This window comes from Symphodus melops (genome assembly GCF_947650265.1).
Source record: "Symphodus melops genome assembly, chromosome: 9".
NCBI classification, from domain to species: Eukaryota; Metazoa; Chordata; class Actinopteri; order Labriformes; family Labridae; genus Symphodus; species Symphodus melops.
In genome coordinates, this window is record NC_136699.1 from 5,423,940 (window position 1) to 5,445,161 (window position 21,222).

A 21,222-nucleotide genomic window follows, 5' to 3' on the forward strand; every position below is an offset into this window, starting at 1 on the left:
CATTAAAAAATCAGAAGTTAGGATCAAATATTCCCTTTTCACAGTGCAGAGAATTTGTCACAGTGGGGAAGTTTCGACAAAACATGATGTATCATTTATGATACATGTAATAGTGTATTGGTCTACAACCTAAAATAATGCACAGGAGTACAGGAGAAGTGTTCTGTCCTTTAAATCGGGTAGTCATTCAACCACAAAACACACAACCAGTTATAAAACAACTTAGCTAAGTCTGAGGGTTTGAATTAAAAAACCTGCCAAGAATCCAGAAATCTCTCCATGTGAAGGTCAACAACTGTTCAGCTTATTCTGACCTTTAAGAATTTAATAGTTTTTTGGCAAATAATGATCATGTCTGAGGTTTAACTGCAAATGTATTTCTTTGCAAAAATGCTCAACATAACTTAGAAATGTCAGCACACATGCTTTGATTTTTCTTCAGACTGAACAGCTGCGTACTCTCTTAATAACTCTGAACTCTAACCTGAGGGCACCAAATGTCGCTAAGTTACATACAAAAGAGTTTCAGACTTTTCAGAATACAGATTTGTTGATTGATCTCCTATTTTGCCTCCAAACCGCATTGTGCTGAGTAAAACCAGGCCTGGCCTGCTTTGCTGTACTTGACAACTGCCATTGTGAAGGATTGCGAGTACACCGAGTAGAAGTCTGGGAGCGATATTGTAATCTGTCATTGTCAGCCTGAAAAAAAGGGAAATGGCTCCTAAGATAGATGGAAAGTATTCGTCATGACCATGAACTGTTGTAGACAGGTGACTTAAACTCTATAATCTGCCGGAACCCATGAAAGGCAATTTTTCCTCCCTCCTCTGAGCACGGCAATCTCTCTGTGTCAGGGCTAAGCCTGGGCTTAGCCCCACGGCCAGGCAGCCTGTCGAACATCTGAGCACCTGATCCTGGCATTAAAACTACAGCAGCTTTGTTTTTGGGCTTTGCTGGCAGTGTGGATCTCATAACGCGAGCTAATTACTGGCTCTGTGCAAAATCAATTCTCCTGGCTTTGCAGGGGAGGTGTAAAAACAAAAGGCTCTGCTTTTGTGTTGGAAAACAAGGGTGTTTCTTTGTGAAATGAGCACAGGGATGTTCCCTGAATATTTGTTTACTATCGCTCGTGTAATCTCTAGCTGCCTGCATCAGATGACTAATAGACAAATCTGCCATCTACAGTGTGAAAAAAGGCACCTTCATGACGTTGTGATTGTGTCACAGTAAAAGACAATTATGTGCCAACCTCTTCATCATGCCTAGGTTCAACCCTTTTTTCCCCTAAAGGTGCTAATTAAAGGTGTGATTAAATTCCACAGAGGGACTGAAAGGCCTTTTATAGAGCAGAATTCCCCTCCTTATAAACTTATTAGCCATGGACCAGTGGACTGCAAAGGGAGCACAACAGAATAATATAGCTATCAACCGTTCTTACACATCCCAGATAAATTGTGCGTTGCCTTGAGCCAATGAGATACCACATTTGTACTATCTTTAGAATCAAGAGAAAACAATAATGAATTGAGGTATTTTTAGCTAACAGTGAGACCGAAGAGGAATGGAGTTCAGTCAATCTGCTGACACAGCTCATTTGACAGCTGTAATTACGAGGTTGATCATTTCTCTTTGAGCCCTGGAGAATGTACGGATTCCTCCTTTTAGCTGCACAAACAGTCTCAATATCTTTGCTTCGTCTATTTGCTGCTCCTCTCCCCCACCCTCCCATCAGTCTCTCTTTCAGTCCATCTTGAGTGCCCTCATACGTTTGGCTGCTTTTTGCCATTACCCTGTTCAATATTCCTCTCTTCACTGCCCTTGCCGTTCCGCCTCCACCCCGCTAGACGTTGAAGCGTGATCAATATTTTTGTCATAACTCAGGGGAGAGTCACCTCTGCGGCGACATTAAAATTCCTTGCTCCGTGCAATATAGTCCACATCCAAATTTCCTGGCTCAGAAAAGATGGGGCCATTACCTAGAATACTAAAAGAGCCACAAGACCTTCCTCGGGGCAAGGATGTCCCTTCACTCTGGAAGATTTCTCTGTTTGCATCCTTGTAGAAAGAAGCTCTTGGAAGAATATATATTACAGTTTGTTTCTCAGAGCTGCTTATTCATGTCTGCTGTAAGTGCTATACATAACCGAGCAATACTGATGCCTACTGGGAACTGTGCTAGCATTAATATTCTGAAGCTAAGCTCGAGGAAAAAGATTGTGCATTTGAGATGTGACCCTGGATTGCACTTTTTTGCCATCTGTGGGTCTTTACAATCTCCTCTTGTAAGCAAATCCCTCTATGTCAGTAAGGATGTACCTTCCTTATTTTACCTCTCCCTTCATACTTTTTTCTCTTTACCCCTCCCCTACCCATGCGTTTCCCTCCCTCCCTTACTATTCCTCCCGCCCATGCTCATTACCTTATGCCCATTAATCCCATTAAGTAGCCATTAAACAAGTGCTGATAACAGCAAATGAACGTCAAGCTCCGACAGCTTATAACTACTGTACAGTCCCACCTCGGCAAGTTCAACCCTGGCAAGGAGAAAAGGAGATGCAGAGCGGAGCAAGGCGGGTGTTGAACTACATAAGTGAAGTTTTAATCTTTTGTTGTGTCGTAACAAGTGCTGCAGCTGTGATAAAGATAAAGGGGAGAGAAAAATGAAGGAAACCAAACGTGAACATATGGCCCTACTTTATATATTTACTTGTTCAGACAGAAGGATGGCATAGAGTCAACAAAAAGGACAGTGGTGGCTTTGCTACAGGGTTTCTTTAACTCTGATCACCACTGGGTTTAAAGAAGAGAAAGGAGAACAAAGCTATCCCAGAATAAATGTAGTAAGAGCATGGAATAAAAGGATTGTATCCAAACCAAGCACGGGCCCCTACAGTGTCTGTTCACGAGAGCTGAATATCAAACCTACTATCATAGACCCGTAAACAAAACCTTATGCACGCTGAATTTAAGGTCGCCGACACTTATGTTCCCGGAATTCCGTCTTGCAGGGGAAAATAGAGGTGGAACCAGAGAGGGGGGATGAGCGGTGGTGGCGATAGATAGCAGGCTCAGTAGCCACTCATTCTGGTTGAGCTTGAAACGAGACGCTCGCTCGCGGCCGTCGTCCTTGTTGCCGCTCTGCTTGAGTGATGAGGAAGGACAAGGTTATGGCGGAGAGGGAGAGGGGAGTCGCGGCTGTAGTGTGTACCATTCATCAAGTGTGCACACATGCACTCAGACACAAGAGGTATCACACAAACACTCCAACAGTACGTGCAAACAGACACACCTTTCCCTTCCTCCAATCTCTTAGCCTCCCTCACACACTCATCTATCCGCACAGGACAATGTGGACATTTATTATTAGAGGGCTTTTAGATCAGAGAGGCCAGATGTTGCCCTTCTATATCCCTATCAGTATTTTGTATGCGTCTTTGTGCTCTGTACACTCAACTGATGCCTGTCCCGCTGGTCAGACAGGTCAAATAGTCCAATTTGTTTTACATATTAATGAACTTGGTAAATAGAGTTTGATATAAATAAGGCGAAGGCAGAGTGAAGGGGGGAAAGGATGCATTTGGCCGTCACTGTATGTGACCTTGTCTTTCAGCCATGCTACAAGAAACTGGACATTTAAAGGGCCAATATGTAAGATTCCTCCAAAATAAAATTAATGAAATGACCTTACTGTCTCATCGGACATTAAGGAAACACTATGATGAAGTGCTGGCTTCTCTGACAACAATGTCAGTACGTCCTCCTTCTAAGTTTTTTACGGTTTACGGTTAGATAACAGTTTGGAATAATCTGTTTTTCTGTTGACCAGAGAAGGTAGACGTTTTTCTCCAATCGGTCGTTTTGAACACACCTTGGTTTTTTTTCAGCAAATGGCAAACCAACAAGTATTGGATTGATGGAAGCAGGCAAGCAATCTCGTTTAGATATAACTCCTTCTACCCGAACTAAAAAGCTTTGACATTTGTCTAATAAGTTCCAAGAAATCTGGTCAAACTGGGAACATATTGGAAGTTCTTCTAAAAATGGAGAGAGATTAGAACGCAGAAAGGTTTTAAGAGTGACACGGAGCTTGCTAAAACCTTCGTCCACATCGAATTTGGGAAGGAGGGGTCGGGGGAGACGGCTCTCTCCAAGTTTTAGATTTTTGACTTCAGTACCCATTTTAAACACTAAATGGCAGAGTTATTTACTGCTCCAGAAAATGTCGGACAAAAAAATAAATGCTTAAGAAAGGATGACAGAAAGAAAAAGATTTTGTGGAGAAAAAGTGGAAAACTAAAAGAAAAATGTGGACAGAGGTATTAAAATAATGACTTCAAAATGGCTGCAAGGATAATTTTAGAAGGATAACAAACATTGCATAACATAGTTCAAGAAAGGAAAATGTATGGTGGTGGGGTGTATGTGTGTGTGTTTGGGCGCGGGGGGCAGGGAAGCTATAAAGCAGGTAGCCTACAATGCAGAAGGCATTGTACATTTTTAATAACAATCAAAGTTGATAGGATTAGGAAGAAGGGAGCAGAGGTATAATGAGGAAGGGATGATGAGGTAAAAATAATAAGGAAGGTGATAGCAAAACATTTAGAAGAAGAAAGGAAGAATTGAAAGGGAAAATAAGGGAAGCAAAATGCCAATAAAAATGAGAAAGTAGTAGGAGGGAATGAATTCAAAGGACGGACAAACTCATGGATTATAAATGGCTTGTCCTGAATGTGTCAGGAGTGATTGCCCTCCTTCTCTTTCTCCGATGGAACAACCTGCTAAATCAATCTGAAGTTTTTTTTTTTGCCCACACAGTGAACCCCTGGTCATGATTACTATAATCTCCTCTCATGTCGGCACTTCCGTAGCTTCCAGCATACCTCATCCCTTCCTCCCCTGTTTCCCTTTCCGCCCTCAATCATATACTGTTGCTGCGCAGTGAAGTTAGTGGAGCTGGTGCTGACTTGATGAGGTGTTTTTAACTCTCTAGGCGGAATGGAAGAGCAATCACCTTGTACTTAGCAAAACTAGCCGCTATAATGTTGTTTCTTTTTCTATGTAATTCAGCATTCCAGCTGAAGATTCAAAGAGGTATGTCTGACATGATGTAAGTTGTGTCCATAAAGGCATGATGGGGTTTGTGTCTATAATGTATCTTAAGGCTCTGTGGGTTGTGCAATAGCATCATGGTGTTTTTATGTTTCTATTTGATGAGCTTGTGTTGTTATGTTTGCAGATCTTGTGCAAAAGGGAAAATGTACAATATACGTTTTGTGTGCATTGGTGTGTACTTTTCTGTCTGTTGCTTGTTTGTATTATTTTTATTTATTGATGCTACAGTAGAGGCAGTTAAATGTATGCAGCACTTGGGAGTCCAAAATGAATTTCCACAATGGGACATGGTGTGTATTGTATCAAATCACTGTGTATCCTTTCACACTATAAATATGACGACACATTGAGTATCCAATGCATTCCTAATTCAAAAACTGTGCATATATAGTATATGTACACTAGATGGGCCATAATTTACAAATATGATATGGAGCTTACTTGTCATTATCAACTGCCCCATGATGCATTGCAGCTCTTCACATTATCCAATGTCTGAGCTAGCCAGACAACCAACAAACAAGCAGTTAGTTTGGTAGGTCAACAGCTTGTTGGTATTTTAGCCTGTTAGTGAACTTGTCAAATACGTTGCCATCATATTTGAAATTTAGACAGTATGCAGGAGCTTGCCCTGATTGTTTGCTAATTAAAATATTAGAGGCAGAAACCCCACACTGGACAGTAGAGACTTCTATTTTTTCCAGGGTGTCAAAAAAATGATCAAGATATACATTTTTTTGTTGCTGCTAGAATCGTAAACAAATTAATAAAATCAGGTATTGTGACGACCCTATCGATGTTGTTCCCTCAAAAACTATTCATGTGCCAATCAGACCAGTAAAGGTGCCATGATACTTTCTGCTGTGTAAATCTGTTGAGAATGACACACGTGAAATCAAACTGTTCTTTAAAACATTGATAAACAAATTGAAACCACACAGTTTTAGACAACTTTAGTGTATTTCAGATGGCCAAAATAAAAGGCCTAAAATGGTAATCCATTGTCAATACTAATGGCCTATTCTTACAAGTTTTATAGGCACATTTTTATTATTCCTATCAAAGTCATCTCTCAAACTATGCTTCCAGCGCATACTTTTATTGAAAAGCCCTAAAGATTTAAAATATACAAAGTCAGCTTCCCTTATCCATATAATACTGTATATTATAATATATGTTTATGGGTTTTTGTTGTATTTCACTTTTAATTGAGGCTCTAGTGTGTTAGTCTGTATGAACTTGGAACCAGAATTTATATCGTATAAAGTTACCTCAATCCAGTAAAGTATAGGTTATGTGTTCATTTTAACAATAATACTTCATTAAAAAACGTGATACATGTTTAGTGTGTAGTCCTCCATCCCCCCCTAAAAACTAACAAGAAGAAAAACTTTGCTTCATACTGTGCAAAAAAATTTTTTTTTCTTCTTATTTCCTCTAAGTTTATTTAGGAGCAGAGCTGTCAAGCTGTTTATTTCATGAACGTGATTAATGCAGTGGCATAGTTAGCTGGTAGGGGACACGCAAAAAAAAGAAAAAGAAAAAAGAGAAACTGCATGAATGAGCAAGTTGGAAAGCTCACGCTATGCCATTCTGTGGACCTGACAGCAATGACAGAGGCTGGAAATTCACATCCAGCCTTGTCTGTTAACAATGGCCCCTGACACAATTAACTGAACAGATTACGTAAAAGATGTGCTCATCCTCATGAGTACGTACGTCCTCGTCACAGATTGCTTTGTCACACATGAAGTCAAAACAGAACAGTCAAAGTAAAACCTGTTTGAGGACATTAGCGTTAACTTATTTTTGTGGCGGTGTTGGTGTGGAAAATTTGAAAGCTCTCTGACAACAGCTTGAGGTTTGTTATTATCATCTGCAAGTCTAATACCGCATCAGAGAGTACTTTCATTTGCATTCAAATGTTTTATTACATCACATTTAAGGAATGGAGAAATAAAGGCTATAAATTCAAATAACTGTTGCGCAGGCCTGTTTAAATCTTTGATTTGTAAAGGTCACTGCAGCACTTTTGTACCAGTAAATCTCACAGGACTGTTGCCAACCAGGGCTCAGGAAACATTAAATTAAAAAATAGGAATGATCTCACAAATTCACTCAAGTGGAAGCCTCACAATACATCCAAACAAATCCTTGGCAGGTCAGGAAAGACGAGCAGTTTCAGCTGTTTCGCAGCCGTGGCAGGTCTTATAATAACACACATTCATGGTAAAATCCCTCCACCCCAACCAATTCTATCTCGCATGAGCTGAGATATCCCACTTACAACGGTCACCGTATAATGGGTTATGCCATTATGGGCTCAGCAAAAAAAGGATAAAAGAGAAAGCTCCATGGCAGCATTCATTAACACAAGCTGTGGTTCACTGCTGCACATTCCTGCAGTCTGTTTCCCTTTGTGTTTAGTGTACAAAATATTAAGACACCTTTTATTCCACCTGTTAACTCTGCTGTAAATATGAAGAAGAGATGTAGACAGCATCACATCCAATTTGGCCAATCAGTCACAAGATACACTCAAATTTCCCCTCCAGGTTTTCTTTCTATAAATGGTTGAGGATCACAGTGATATTGTCAGGTCTCTGGCATTACTTACCTTTATGTTAGGAAATGGGCTTTAAGTAAGGGAGTGTGTGATACCCAACACTGAAATCGTTTCCAATTTGGACATGTAGATTTTGATAAAACTTGCAAACAAAAATGCGGAACCTTTGTTCAAGCACAATTTTATATTTTAAAGCAACAATATGTAACTTTTTCACTTAATAATTGTTTCAAAAGGTCCTCACTTTGGCAGCTGGCCAAGGTTATTTCGTAAGCAGTGTGTATGGCTTAACAAGAAGAGGATGGTAACAGATGATGGTAAGACGACTAGAGTAAATATTGGACAGGCTTTTGCATCAACTTTTGCCCAGCACGTATTATGATTTGTCTCATGTTGGTACATACTGCACTTATAGGGCTGTATTATTATCGGTGTTGTCAATGTCTTGTGTTTTGCAACTATTTCCGAATGCAGAAAGCCATCCTATCCACGTTATGTCTTCGGTTTGCATATAAATATATAAAACACATTATTATAATGTCAAAAAAAGTGTTTGTCTCGTGTTATCTCTACAAGTTTAAAACCATACAATCCTGCAATGCAGGTTGCAATAAATTCAATAAATGATCATTGACTGACAAACCCATAGCTTGTCAGTCAATATGGGTTTTTGGCTTATCAAAATGTCTTCATGGGTTTCACCACCCTTTGTCAAGAAATGCATGTTGTCCATTAGGGGGGAGACATTGACGGCACTATGTGTGTTTTACTACAGTGCAGTTAAATTAAAAGACCTTCAGTTTGTGCCAAAGCTCACCAATTTCGTACATAATGTTGCTTTAATTGTGATGCATGAAGTTTGAAATTTCCTCGTAAATATTGGATTAGAGATTCCACGTATCTCTGATGAAATACTCATCTCATTTTAGTAAAACATGAAGGGAAAATAAATGTTGTCTTTGCTGCCGACTGAGCCAATGTTCATATCCAGAGCAATTTAAAATTAATCAAACAGTAGTACTCTCCAGATTGCAAAGAGATGTGAAGTAATTTAATTGGATAATTGCAGGGCACTATATTGTTAAATAACTGATCACACAAAAGATAATGCAGTTTTTCAGATGTGTTAATATTTTGTTTCTCATTTAGTATTTAAAAAATCAAATAATCTGTATATATTTTTTTCAGTTGTTGAAACAATTGTCTACTTTTTTCCCAGTGTTTCAAAGAGCTTGATAGTCTAATCCAATTAATTTATGTATTCAAATAATGTTGCAGGTGTAGCACTTTCGAATTACAGTTTATCCACCAATGGTAGCTAATTATAAAGCTCAAAGAGTTTTGCTACTTGAAGCTCGGTTCTGTCTGATATGTTCTTGCAGGCAGGTGGAATATAACAAGGGTACTAATATGTTGTACACTCAGAATACACAAATGACCTGACGAGCTAAACATGAGGCAAAAGAAATTACTCACATCCATTCTGAAAACTAAGATCTGTCAGTGTTAAACATGCAACAAGGCTTAAAGGTAACATTTCAAGACTTTAACCAATCCATGTTTGAAATCTCAATGTTGAAACTTGGGCCAATTCCAGTTTTATTACTGTGACTGTGCTCTGAAAGGTCCACCTGCTCCAGTCACATGAAAGACGTTTTTAATTTGAACTGGGTTGCCCCAGTTTCTTAATGTCATAAAAAAAACGTATTGATTATCAGACCATGTTCCTAATGTGAGGAAGTTTAATGAAGAAACCTCTGACATGTATCTTTAAAGGGGCTCCATTCAGGGAGAGGTTACTTATTACTTTATTGTCATCATCATCATTAATCAGATTTAGCAGCACACGTGTGGGAGGAGGCACATTACCTTGACCACCAAAACAAGCACTCAGGATACTTTGTGGATACCAAGGAATGTAGCCAACTATGACAACTAAAGAGCCTGAACTGTCTTCCTGGGTATAATTTACAGTCTTATCGGGGCTAAAGGAGCAGGGAGAGGGCTTTAGAAAAAAGGAGACAATGGGAGTGGGGTTCCTTACATCTGACATAAGCTAATTTAATATTAATCAAGTTGAGCAATGGTCAAAATTACCTTTGATGACCACTGTAAAGGGCAAATGAAGAAGATTGACAAATTGAGAACAACAAAAAAACAGACAAATGATTAAATACAACATTTACTTTAGTTACATTTACTTTGTCAATCAAACTTTTCCTTTCTACTTGGTAAACAAATGGATACAAACCTTTATTGGACATAAACCTTGGCATAAAAAGTTTAAATGTTATTCAGAGAACGTAATGAAATGTAGAAAGAGACATATTACCACGTCTTTTCAGGATATTGTTTGGCTACATTCCTGTTTTTATCCGACTGAGTCTTGGTGGCACCTCCTACCTTTAAAATTCGGTCGAATTCTGGCGTCGTAACCCGACACTTTGCCCATGAGTTTGTCCAGGAACTCAGAGGGCGGCATCGGGGAGGCAGCTTTCCTCGCCGCAGCTTCTTTGGACGCTGCCAAGCTGGAAGACAGAGAAGGGGAGATTTAATTACAGTAGGATTTAAAAAAAAAAAAAAGAGTGTGAGGGAATTATGTAAGCTATGCAGCGCTGTGTTCACACTGTTTTGAGAGGGAAACTTTTGACAGGCACCAAGATGGATGTGAGATTGAATTGTACTTATAATACATCACAATTTTTTTGTGCGAGTTGTTGTGTTTCACATCCAAAACAATTCATCATCTACAACAGCAAACACTGGCCTGTTTGTTTCCTCCTGGGAGACTGTAACAGCAACAGGCTAAAGGTCACACTGGCCTGTCTTTAGACTTATCATTTAAGCCATCTCATCTGGACAAAACTGTTTTCAGTTTAAATGGCGCCAACAAACATTAAAGATTTCCTTTAAAACGCACCTGAACAACAGGAAGCCAACATTTTATAAGTGACGTGATGCTGCACCAATGAGCCTGATTTAAAAAGTCCAATCAAGTCTTACACTGTTTTTGGCCAGACAATCCAGTCTTTCAGCAGAACACATCTTATCCAGATTAACTATTTTCTACACCAGAAACTGATAAGTTTATACAAACTCACCAAAAGGTGATACATCAAATAAACATTAACAATTGTGATTGATTGAATAATGAGAGAAAATTGCATTGGTTGAGGTAAAAATGACAATTCTTAAGCTTGTCTCTGTGCCAATTTTCCATAACATGGTGCAAATCTATGAATGATCAGTGAGCCAGCAGGGATTCTGCAAACTGGAGTCATTAAAATCAAAACAAATCAATGGAAACTGTGGAGGAAACTATTGGAGACTGAGTGTTTTATCAGCGCCTATTAGTGCTAAATGTCCCGTTAACCTCAGAGAGAATGAAGCTTAGCTCAAGTGAAAGTGAGCACTGTCACATATCAAAGGACCCCAAAGACATACAGAAGATGATTACAATCATAAAGGAGAATATTGATTTATTAAAAAAAAAAAGAAGGTTTACACAGAGACTTAAAGAACAAAAGTCATCTCTGGACATTTCCCTGATCCAAGGAAGAAAACACAACACAAAATGTAGGAGACTATCCAAAATAAAATCACATAAAAACTTTATTTTTTCAAAATAAAATGGAAAAGAAGTCAAATTAGTAAAGAGATAAAAAATAATAATAATAATAATTCTCGTAATACTTTTTATTACAATTCTTAATCAGTAGATCTTTAAAAAATATGTAGTTATATCACGTCAAAACATTTCATGTCATGTTGAATTTTTTGTCAAGCATCTTTTCTTTACTTAGATCAGACTACAGATGTGTATTTTCTGTTGGGATCAATTCTTAATGTAAAGGTCATACACTATCCTCCTTTTTAACAAGTTTAAATAAGTATTAGATCTCCCCAAAACTTGTCTGTGGATGTGTCTGTAGCTTTAAATGGAAACGAGCTGTGGTGTCTGGCCACGCCCCTCTCTTGGAGGGCTTCTCATCCAGATTGTTCCTTTTCTGTGTTAAATCAGCTCCACAGCTGGAATGGAGCAGAGACATATACTGACCACACATCTGGTGGAAGTTGGCCGTAAGAAAAACATGGTGACGTTCATTTTGTATAATATTTGACCTTTAAATCTATCATTTATTGATTCCTAATTGTTTTACATCACTTTATTGTGAACCCTGATCTCGTTCACACGGGGCTTTTCATAAGATTAATCTATGATCTTTTAATTTCATTTCCTCTTATCTAATTGAATTAAAAAGTGAATAATTTAAAGTGAACTTTTACAGGCTATGCTGACGGGACTTAATGCATTAGTGGTTATCACACACGCTTCTTTTCTTTAAGTAGTTATTCAAACTTATGCCCTAATTCACTCTACTGACTGTGTGTCCTGCAGAGCGCAGTATTGATTTTACAATGAAGCTGTGGTATTTGCACAGTTGACTTCTTTACCTTATTAAGCCCATCATGCTCATTAGATGCTCTCTGCATAATGCCAAATCCCCACACGGCCTTTAGCCCAAAGACATACAATAACTCAGGTGGTCAATAACACACACACACACACACACACACACACACACACACACACACACACACACACACACACACACACACACACACACACACAGAAACGCAGATGATGGAGCAAACCAGAGGAACCACACAACGGGCATGTCTGAAAAAAGAAAAAAGAAGCTTATATAAATAAATAAGAAAATAAATGTAAAGGGTTACTAATTGGCTCCCTGGTGGGAATCTGGGAGTAATGAATATAGTGCAGCTGCAGACTATTTGTTATAGTTATCAATCAATGTCAGCAGCAGAGATCATCCAATGTTTGTGAATTAAAGAGTGATTGAGTTTGTTAACCTTTGTCAGCTATAAAATGTAAATCATTCATGCTCCATGTCTCATTCACATACAGTACAGATGGAGCCTTTTGTCCATACACTGCGTTCAATTAATGTGTAGTTCTGCACATTTTCTTGAAGCTCGATCAAATTTTGCAATATCACTGCAAATGATGGGGGCAATGTCGAGCAGTGTAGTTACTGTTCAAGCTAGTACAGCACAATACCATGAAGAAGAATCCTTTGGTAAACAGCAGAATGTTGTATGGAGCTATGTAGGAACTATAAACATGCATATTATTTTAACTTAACATAGGGACAGACGACTACAGCAAAGCAGCTGGGCGAATATTGGGCCTAAACTGAAAGTCAGTTGGATGGCAGCAAATAAGAAGTTGAGGTCATAGAGACCCTCAAGCATATTTATTTTCTAACATGCATACTAACATTAACAATCATGTTCATGTTTTAAAAAGTCCTGGTATTCCAAAATGTTGTCAAATAAAAATGTCACAAAATACTTATAGTACAAAAAATCCCTAATCTTTAAATACACAATAGTGATTTATCTTTGCAATATTTCTAAAGATAAAGCTGTGAGTTAGTTCAATTGTTAGCCCCACTCATTCATTCATTTATTCAAGTTTAACTTGTGTAGTTATCAGTTATTGATGTTTTGCTTTTAGTTCTTCTGTTCCCAAGCTGTGTGAACATTTTTAAGAGTCTCCTTTTTGGATTTGAAATGCTTTGCTTTGCTGCATGAGTGAGATTAAAAGTGAACTGACAGGGACTTGAGTCTGAGTGAGGACTGAGCTGACCCGTGGTCCTACAGTGGAACTGCATTAGCAGACACTTGTAGTGTCGTTTGTATGGGGATTGCATCATTTCTCGCTGCGCCTGGAGAAAAAGCATGGACAGCAGTGTGATACAGGCTAAAAATAAGCTGCTGTACTGCCCCATTTCGACGCAGTACAGCCTCACAATGAGCTCTTTCAACCACAAGACAGAGGAGGAACTTTAAAGCCCATTCACAGTTTTAGAGTTGCTTTTAATCACATCAATTAGCAGTGCAATTATTAATTGATTTTAAGGATTTGCAATAACTTTTGAAACTTTTTTAAAGTCACATGAATAAGTTAAAACTCATTTTAAAGTTTAACGTTCCAGAGATTAAAGTAAAGTAGCACACTAAAATGTTAACACAAGAGTTGCTTTTTAAATGCAGATGCCAAGAAGAGTTAGTCATTCACTTCGTTGATGAAAATCCTCTTTGAACAGTCGACTTAAAAAGTCTGGCTTAGAACTTGATCGGAAGCCTAATGGGAACTTTTCCTCACATGCATGTTTTATCTCGGTTCTGTCCGAGCCAATCTTGCACATTCAGAGACTGTGTTTATGAGGAATTATTCATTTGGGTGCTGGAACATGTATACTTTGCAGCACTCAGACATTCGGTGAAGCAGCAGTCAGTCTCAGCCATCAAGATGTCCTCGATCTCAGAGCTCAGTTTGGGTTATCAATGATTGAACAAAGACAATGTTTTGTGTATTAAATCAGATCAGAGTTGTGTTTTTGGACTTTATAAAGTTCAACAAATCCATAAATGGACTAAAACCATTTTAGACCAAGTCCAACATTTAAAAAGCACTCCAAAGTTTCCTTTCATCAGCATATCTAGTCTCTTCCAATGTCTGCTTATTTTCAATACAGCAACTCTTCCCACTTATTGAGATCCAGATTTTGGTGATCACTTGAACAAAGCAGACCTGCTTCAGTTCTTGGCACAAAGAGTGGCTTACCCAAAATCAATGTTTAAGACTGTTGGAGAGTGTCCCAAGAGTGTGTGAAAGCATTGCAGAACATGGTTGCTTCTCTCCTCAAACATTGGTGAGAAGTCAAATCAACAGTGCTCACATGTAGAGCTCTGACTGCTTGACTGTTGCATCATGCAGCCTGAGCACTCCAGTGTATAATTGAATGACTATATTGCTGCAATTTTATCAATGTAATATTGCACATTTTATTGTCTTAGACATTTTCTCTTTCCTGTTTTATTGCTTCTCTTCCTGTCTTTAATTGTTTCCTTTCAAAAGCCTCCTTTGGACAAGTGTTGAGAATTAACATGTATGCTAAAACACTTAAACACTGCATCCGGCTTTTTCAATGTATATGTGATGTCCATGCCAAAGTAAGTCTATCTTATCTACTTCTGCCATGATAGATTAGGTCATTTGTATTATTTTTTGACATGTCACCTCTGAAAGGCTTCTAGAGGTTCTAAATTAAGAGGTGGACAGACATTTACACCAAAATGCATGTGGATAACATTTGAGCTTACATTTCTCCGAATGCCCACCAGTGTGGCACTGACAACACCCATGCTCCCGGAGGTGAAATGACATTTTCTGTCGATAGAATCAGAACTGTTCACTAGCTTTGAGGAGAGCATTTTAAAAGTTTACATGTTTTTAAACAAAGAGGCTCTTCTCTGAAGAAATCATTTCAGACATTTAAGAGTAATAAGCTTGGCATGTCATTGGCAAAATAAGAAAAAAAACAAAAAAACTGTTTGTTATGCAGCTGCCAATTGGAAGAATTGACTCAAACATTCTTAATCTTCCTACTCATCTTTTGTAACTCAAAGTATTTAGATACAAGGTTTAGGTTTCAAATGCTGGAATTATCCTTTAAAGATTAAAACCTTGCAGATAAGTTGTTAAAAGAGCAACAAAGAGTTTGTGAAAGTGAGGATAACAATTATTCTGCTGTTAGCTGTTAACTCCCGATAAGTGTGGGGGAGGAGAGTGTCGTCGCATTAATCTCTCATAAATTAAAATGACAGATGATACAGTCGATCGCACTTGAATTTTCACCTTCCCAATGTAAAACCGCTAACCGTGACTTTCAATATGGTAAATGGTGACGAGCGGCATGATAAATAGCTCCATTAGCAATTCATAAACACGTAACGCAGGCAGTGCTGTCGCTTTATCAGGGAAATGCTGATCACAATCAGTGTGTCGGGTACAAATGGGAATTATGGAGCAGGCGTGATCGGCAAACAAAACTAAATGACACAATGCCTTGATAGGACTTATCTCATGTTGTGTTTATTTATGAAAATGAATAATACAAAAAAACCACACACATTTAAGCAAGTGCACACAAACTCTTCTGATGCAAAGCCTTCACACGCAAAACACACATTGCCAATGCACACACACACACACACACACACACACACACTGCACAAACATTTACCTACAAAGCAAGTGGCCTTCATCAGTGGAAAGCCCTGCAAAACAAATCATGTCGGGTAGAGAGGAGGAGGATGAAGGACAAGAAGGTGTGTGTATGCACCAGTGTGTGTATGTTTGTGTGTGTTCGTGTGTGTGTTTGGTAGAGAGAGTGGCGCCCCCCCCCCTTACACACACACACACACACACACACACACACACACATTTACACACACACACATTTACACACACTCGCAAAAACCATGCATGCAGTTGCCAATGACAGACTGAGCCCTGTCTGCAGCGTTAAATAGTGAGGATGTTGATGATGTTATAAACAGCCATAAATCAATACAATGATTATGACTTTATAATGATCATAAGCGAGGATATTGATGACGGCTGTGAAAATAAGATATTTCATATAAATAAGATTTTTAAGCCGGGCGATTATGTTGATGGTGAGGAAGACAAACGAGCCTAATACTGTGTGAACGTGTGGAAATACCCACACTTGAAGCAGCGGAGTTTGCAAGATGTACTACAATGTTATCATGTTATGTTTGCTACGCTGGGAACATAACCTTTTTTGTGTGACATAATACTGACATACACAACTTTCAGATCAGATTTTCAGACCAAAACAGAAGCTCTCTGAGAACATACTTCCTTCACCCCCCCCCCCCCCCCCCCCCCAAAAAAAAAATATTATCAGTTATATCTAAAATGATTGTGTCTTGACCTGATTGCTGGCTTAGAAATGTACTATAATAACACGTTTTTTCTGTACTTACTGATGCCTTCCCACTCACTCTTCTTATATAGTATTAATAAAAAAACACAATAACAATACCACAAAATAATTCTAAATTCGAGTTGTCAGCAATGCAGTCTAAAATAGCTTTAAAGCTGTTTTTCTCATTTAGTCAGTTGTGAATAAGTGATGACTCACGCTGCGTCCACAGCTGACGGATGAGGCTGCGCTCTGCTGTAACATTTTTGACAGTGATGCTTATGATGTTCTAATGATCATAAATCAAAACACACATAATGAAATGATAGCCGTCATGACTGATGATGTTTGAGATCAGACTGAAACATTAGAGAGAGCTAGTCATTGATCAAGAGATCATAAATCAGATCATAACACCGCAGTGCTTTTGGATGAAGTTTCATGTTGTTTCGTCAAACTTTGTCCTTCATTAGCATTTAGCAGCTTGTAGCTAGGATTTGAACTTTCTTCTCATCCACTTTTTCAAACCGTTCATGGATGTTGTCGTAAAGCACCTGCAGAAATGTCATTGTTATAAAGCTTTCAATACATGCATGAAATCCACATGTGATAATAATAGGTTATAAATAAACACGCAAGTTTGTTTTTTACATCCGTTAAGCAGTTCATCAGTTATGATGTGTGCCGTACTATGAAATCAAAATCGTTGAAGTCACCATATTTTTATCATGCTGAAGTTTTTGTAGTAAAACTATTTTTACTGCAACAACCCCATATTTCAAAACCGTGCAGACAGAATTTTATGGATTTGGGACAGACAGTTTTAGGGGGAAATGACGAATGGCTGTGATATATAGGAGGGGATTTGACTCAGGCTGCAGCCTTATGATTCAGTCTGAGTCGGATTCAACTTGTACAAATCTGGAACAAACATGTTGAATGAGACATGCTTGAGGCCAATCTGAACGAAGATACATCAAGGTTTTGTAACATTTACGGCCTTTTAAAGTCTTAAATTTGACCTTTAAGCTGCAGAACTCCCATTTAGGTAATCTGTCATTTTCAAAATGCCATTGCACAGTGCACAACATTTGTCACGCCAACTTTAATCAAAGTCAAGTTAGAGATGTCTTTGATGACATACAAGATCGGAGAAATAGTCCTTTAGATGGACATTCAGAAATGTAAAACCTAGGACCTGTTTTTTTGTTGTTTTTCTTTCATTATATTTTTCAAGATCGAACGACTAAATCGATTTGTTTTGGAACTTTATTGCTTCAGCTGGCAAATTGCATACAGACTGCAAAGGATTAAACCTAATCTCTGCATCCTAAAGATAGTTTTGTCCAGGCCAGCCACAAATCAACAAGTTGGTCCTGAATTTATGACATCCATCTAACCTTATGCTACGTGTTTGCTTTCGTTTGTTGTGCTTCCTGCTTCCCTATTGGTATTGTTCTGTTCCAAGTGACAACTCACAGAATCCATGCTCGGCTGTCTACGGTGTTCTCCTCACACAAGAGGATTTTAGATCGTAAATATTGAACATGATTAATATTCATGATTTTAAATCAGACCGGCCCTATCGTTTTCCAAGCAGGTTGAAATCTTTTAACACAGCTCACACTACAGTAACATCTGGCAAGATAATCGGGCCGTTGCTGATTTTACTTGGAATGGGGGAATTGGGCCCAAAATCTGCCTGATTATTTTGTAGTTTGTACCCTGCTTGAGGTAATTTTCGATATTCTCTTTAAAGTCACCAGACTGCCTTGACAAAAACAGTAATCATACCTGCCAGTCTAACACTACCTCGACCATTTAGTTTGTTTGTGTTGATGCTTTTTATACAAATACAAATCGACACAAAAAACTGAATTTAAGTTGCAGTTGAAATTGTTTTTTTTGTCAGTGGAGTTTGGTGGATTATGTTTCTTTGGTATCTTTTTCCAACAACAAAATGTATTTATGAAGGGATCATTTCTATTTTATTGTGTGACACTTCAATTAAAATCTGAGACTGTCAGTGGAAAAACAAACAGTTTTAATAGATGCACTGTTAATGTGCACATTTAGCTCACATTGCGTTTCGGCTGGAGCAATTTACCGAAGCAATTCCAAATAAGTACACTGTTAACACCGTCAGCATCAACATGTCCCTCTAAGTTGGGCCGTAAGAGACATCAGAACAAACAAAAGATTAATGGTCAGATGTACCAGAGATGCCATTTTTTTAAGGGGGGGAGGGGGGGTGAAATGACTAAGAAGACAAGATGTGCTTTTTAAGGGCAGTCATGAGCACAGGGGATGACTTGGTTTTTAATTCCATGTATGTCTGCTTGTCATCATCCCCCCCACACACACACACAGACACACACACAATCACACGCCAATGTCTTTTTAACATCCTTTTGACAAGGGGCACTACTGTCCACATCCTGTGTGTCCTCACACTTTTCACCATTCTATAAACATCAATGAGATACTGATTTATAATGCTATAACGCTGTTTGTTTTATTTTATTCATTATTTATTTTACTTAATTTTTTGGAAATGTGTTTTGCCAAAATAGTAATGCTGCTAACAGAAACAAAACTGGTATTTATTAAAATGCATTAGACTGTGTTACCATACATTACATGTAAATTTGAACTCTGGTTTAATGCTTTCATGCCTGGACCATCAAATAAATGTCAGAAAATTAAACTTCTTTGAATATGGAAGTTCTTATTGAAAAAAATCTTAAAAAATAAAAAAGGCACCTTGCAAGTAAGAATTTTGTTTTGTATCACATCTACAACACATATTATACTGTATTTACATCAGGCTTCACTTTTTTTTTTAAATTACACTTTTCTGTCCCCCGGTAAATTATTAGTGTACTGTGTGTATCTGGTAGAATAAATTATACTTGTTGGGGGGGAAAAAACTATATTTTTGAGTACTGTAGGCAAAGGACTAAAACGATTCATTTGACTCAAAGGGCTACAAAAAATTCAGTGTAGCTTTTTATTTTTGATAGTAATATTTAAAAAGTGTTTGTCTGGATGCATGGTTTGTGGTAAATTCTGGACACTCCTGTGTGTCGTCCCCCCCTCTGTCCTTGTTCTGGTGACAGAAGGTCACATGTCTGCCGGCCGACACTGCCCTTTATGTCGTCACTCCTCTGGAATAAGAACATTGTATTGTTTCGTTTTTTAATGTGACCACATATGACATGGCCTGATCTGAGTAAAAAAATCTATGAATAATAGATTGGATTCTTCTGTTTCTGACAACATGGCCTCACTTGGTAAATTTGACTTTTTTTTTAACTTTTTTTAGAACTGCACATGTAACTATGAGGGAAATGAATATATCACTGTAAACATCCCTCAAACAAGCGTCTTACATGCATGTAAGCCATGCTGTTACAGTGTCTGTTCAAGTTCAACACATGGGTCCCCTGATTTTAACAAACACGATCAAGAGGAAGCTGGATTGTCACAGGCCATCAGACAAATCCAGGCTGCTTGACTTTTTATGCCAAGAGTGGCAAAATGTCATCTGACATCAATGTGAAAGACTGGTGGAGAGGAGACCGCGCCAAGAAGCATGCGAGCTGTGATTAAATATCAGGGTTAGTCCAAGGATGTATTTCCTTCATCTTCCTAAGTTAGTATTGTGTTGTTAAAAAATGTTTTTTCTTTGCATTAGTCACCGTTTTAAAAAAACGTCATCTTTTTTTTATTCCAGTTGTCAATCCAGTTTGTTTCTGCAAAAAGACCAAAATCATAATCGTTATTTGACAGGTGGGAGAAATGTATCATCCATTTAAACAGACGCTAATACTCTACTGAAGAATCCCACTCTACTTTCTTCTCATTCAAAAGTTTGTGTACATTTACCAGAACTATTCCACCATCTTCTCAGTTCTATAAAAGATGCAGTTAGTGTGAACATTTTAAAACAACCAAAGAACTTTAAATTGAAATTAAAAAAAGAAAGTTTTTGCTCAACAACGCTTCGAACTTACATTCATCCTCGGCTTTTACATACATTTCTGTGATTTTTACATGTTACACGCCTTTTTGTTGCTTTTTCGAATTGTTTTTAGTTTAATATATAAGTATATTTGAATCAAGGACACTGTGTAAAACAATTTTAGTCTAACTAGCTAAATAGTTTTTTCTGTAGTTCTTGGACAGATGAAGTAAAATCCTGATCAACCAATCATGCACGCACATGCACTCTCACACACATTTTATAAGAGAATATTAGAACAAAGGACCATAACCAGACATTTAAACACTATGTATACGTTTCCCTGAGTAGTAGAGAAGCTGTTGAGATGACAAATTCATGCTGACAGATTAGTTCCTTAAAGGTGCACTATGTAGTTTTGGTAGTGAAATTCTACTCTAGGCTGTATTATTGAACTAAATACACAAACTTAATTCAAAGGACACAATGGGTCCCTGGAACATTGTTTGGAGCTAAAAAGCTGCCATGAGAGTTACGGTTTCACTACTGCGGCCCCTCCACCATAACTTCTCGTGTGGCATATAATCCTAATTTGCAGGGAGCACATTTTTCACTGAGGACAGTTTGTGTATAGAGTTATGAACATACAGTATACCACTGAATCTGTGCACACGTCTACCTACCTCTTCCAAATCTCCACAGTGCACCTTTAAAGACGACAGGAGAGTGTGGAAGTCTGTGCAAAGTTTCAG

At 38.2% G+C, this 21,222-nt stretch overlaps 1 protein-coding gene across 2 annotated transcripts in view; it reads right to left on the reverse strand.

Moving 5' to 3' along the window:
• Positions 1–21,222, reverse strand: part of glra1 (glycine receptor, alpha 1) — a 109,313-nt gene that overhangs the window by 71,575 nt on the left and 16,516 nt on the right. For both annotated transcript variants that reach the window (XM_079352345.1, XM_079352346.1), the window contains exon 2: positions 10,085–10,209. In XM_079352345.1, the coding sequence (XP_079208471.1) occupies positions 10,085–10,209 (125 nt within the window). The remainder of the gene's footprint in view (positions 1–10,084; positions 10,210–21,222) is intronic.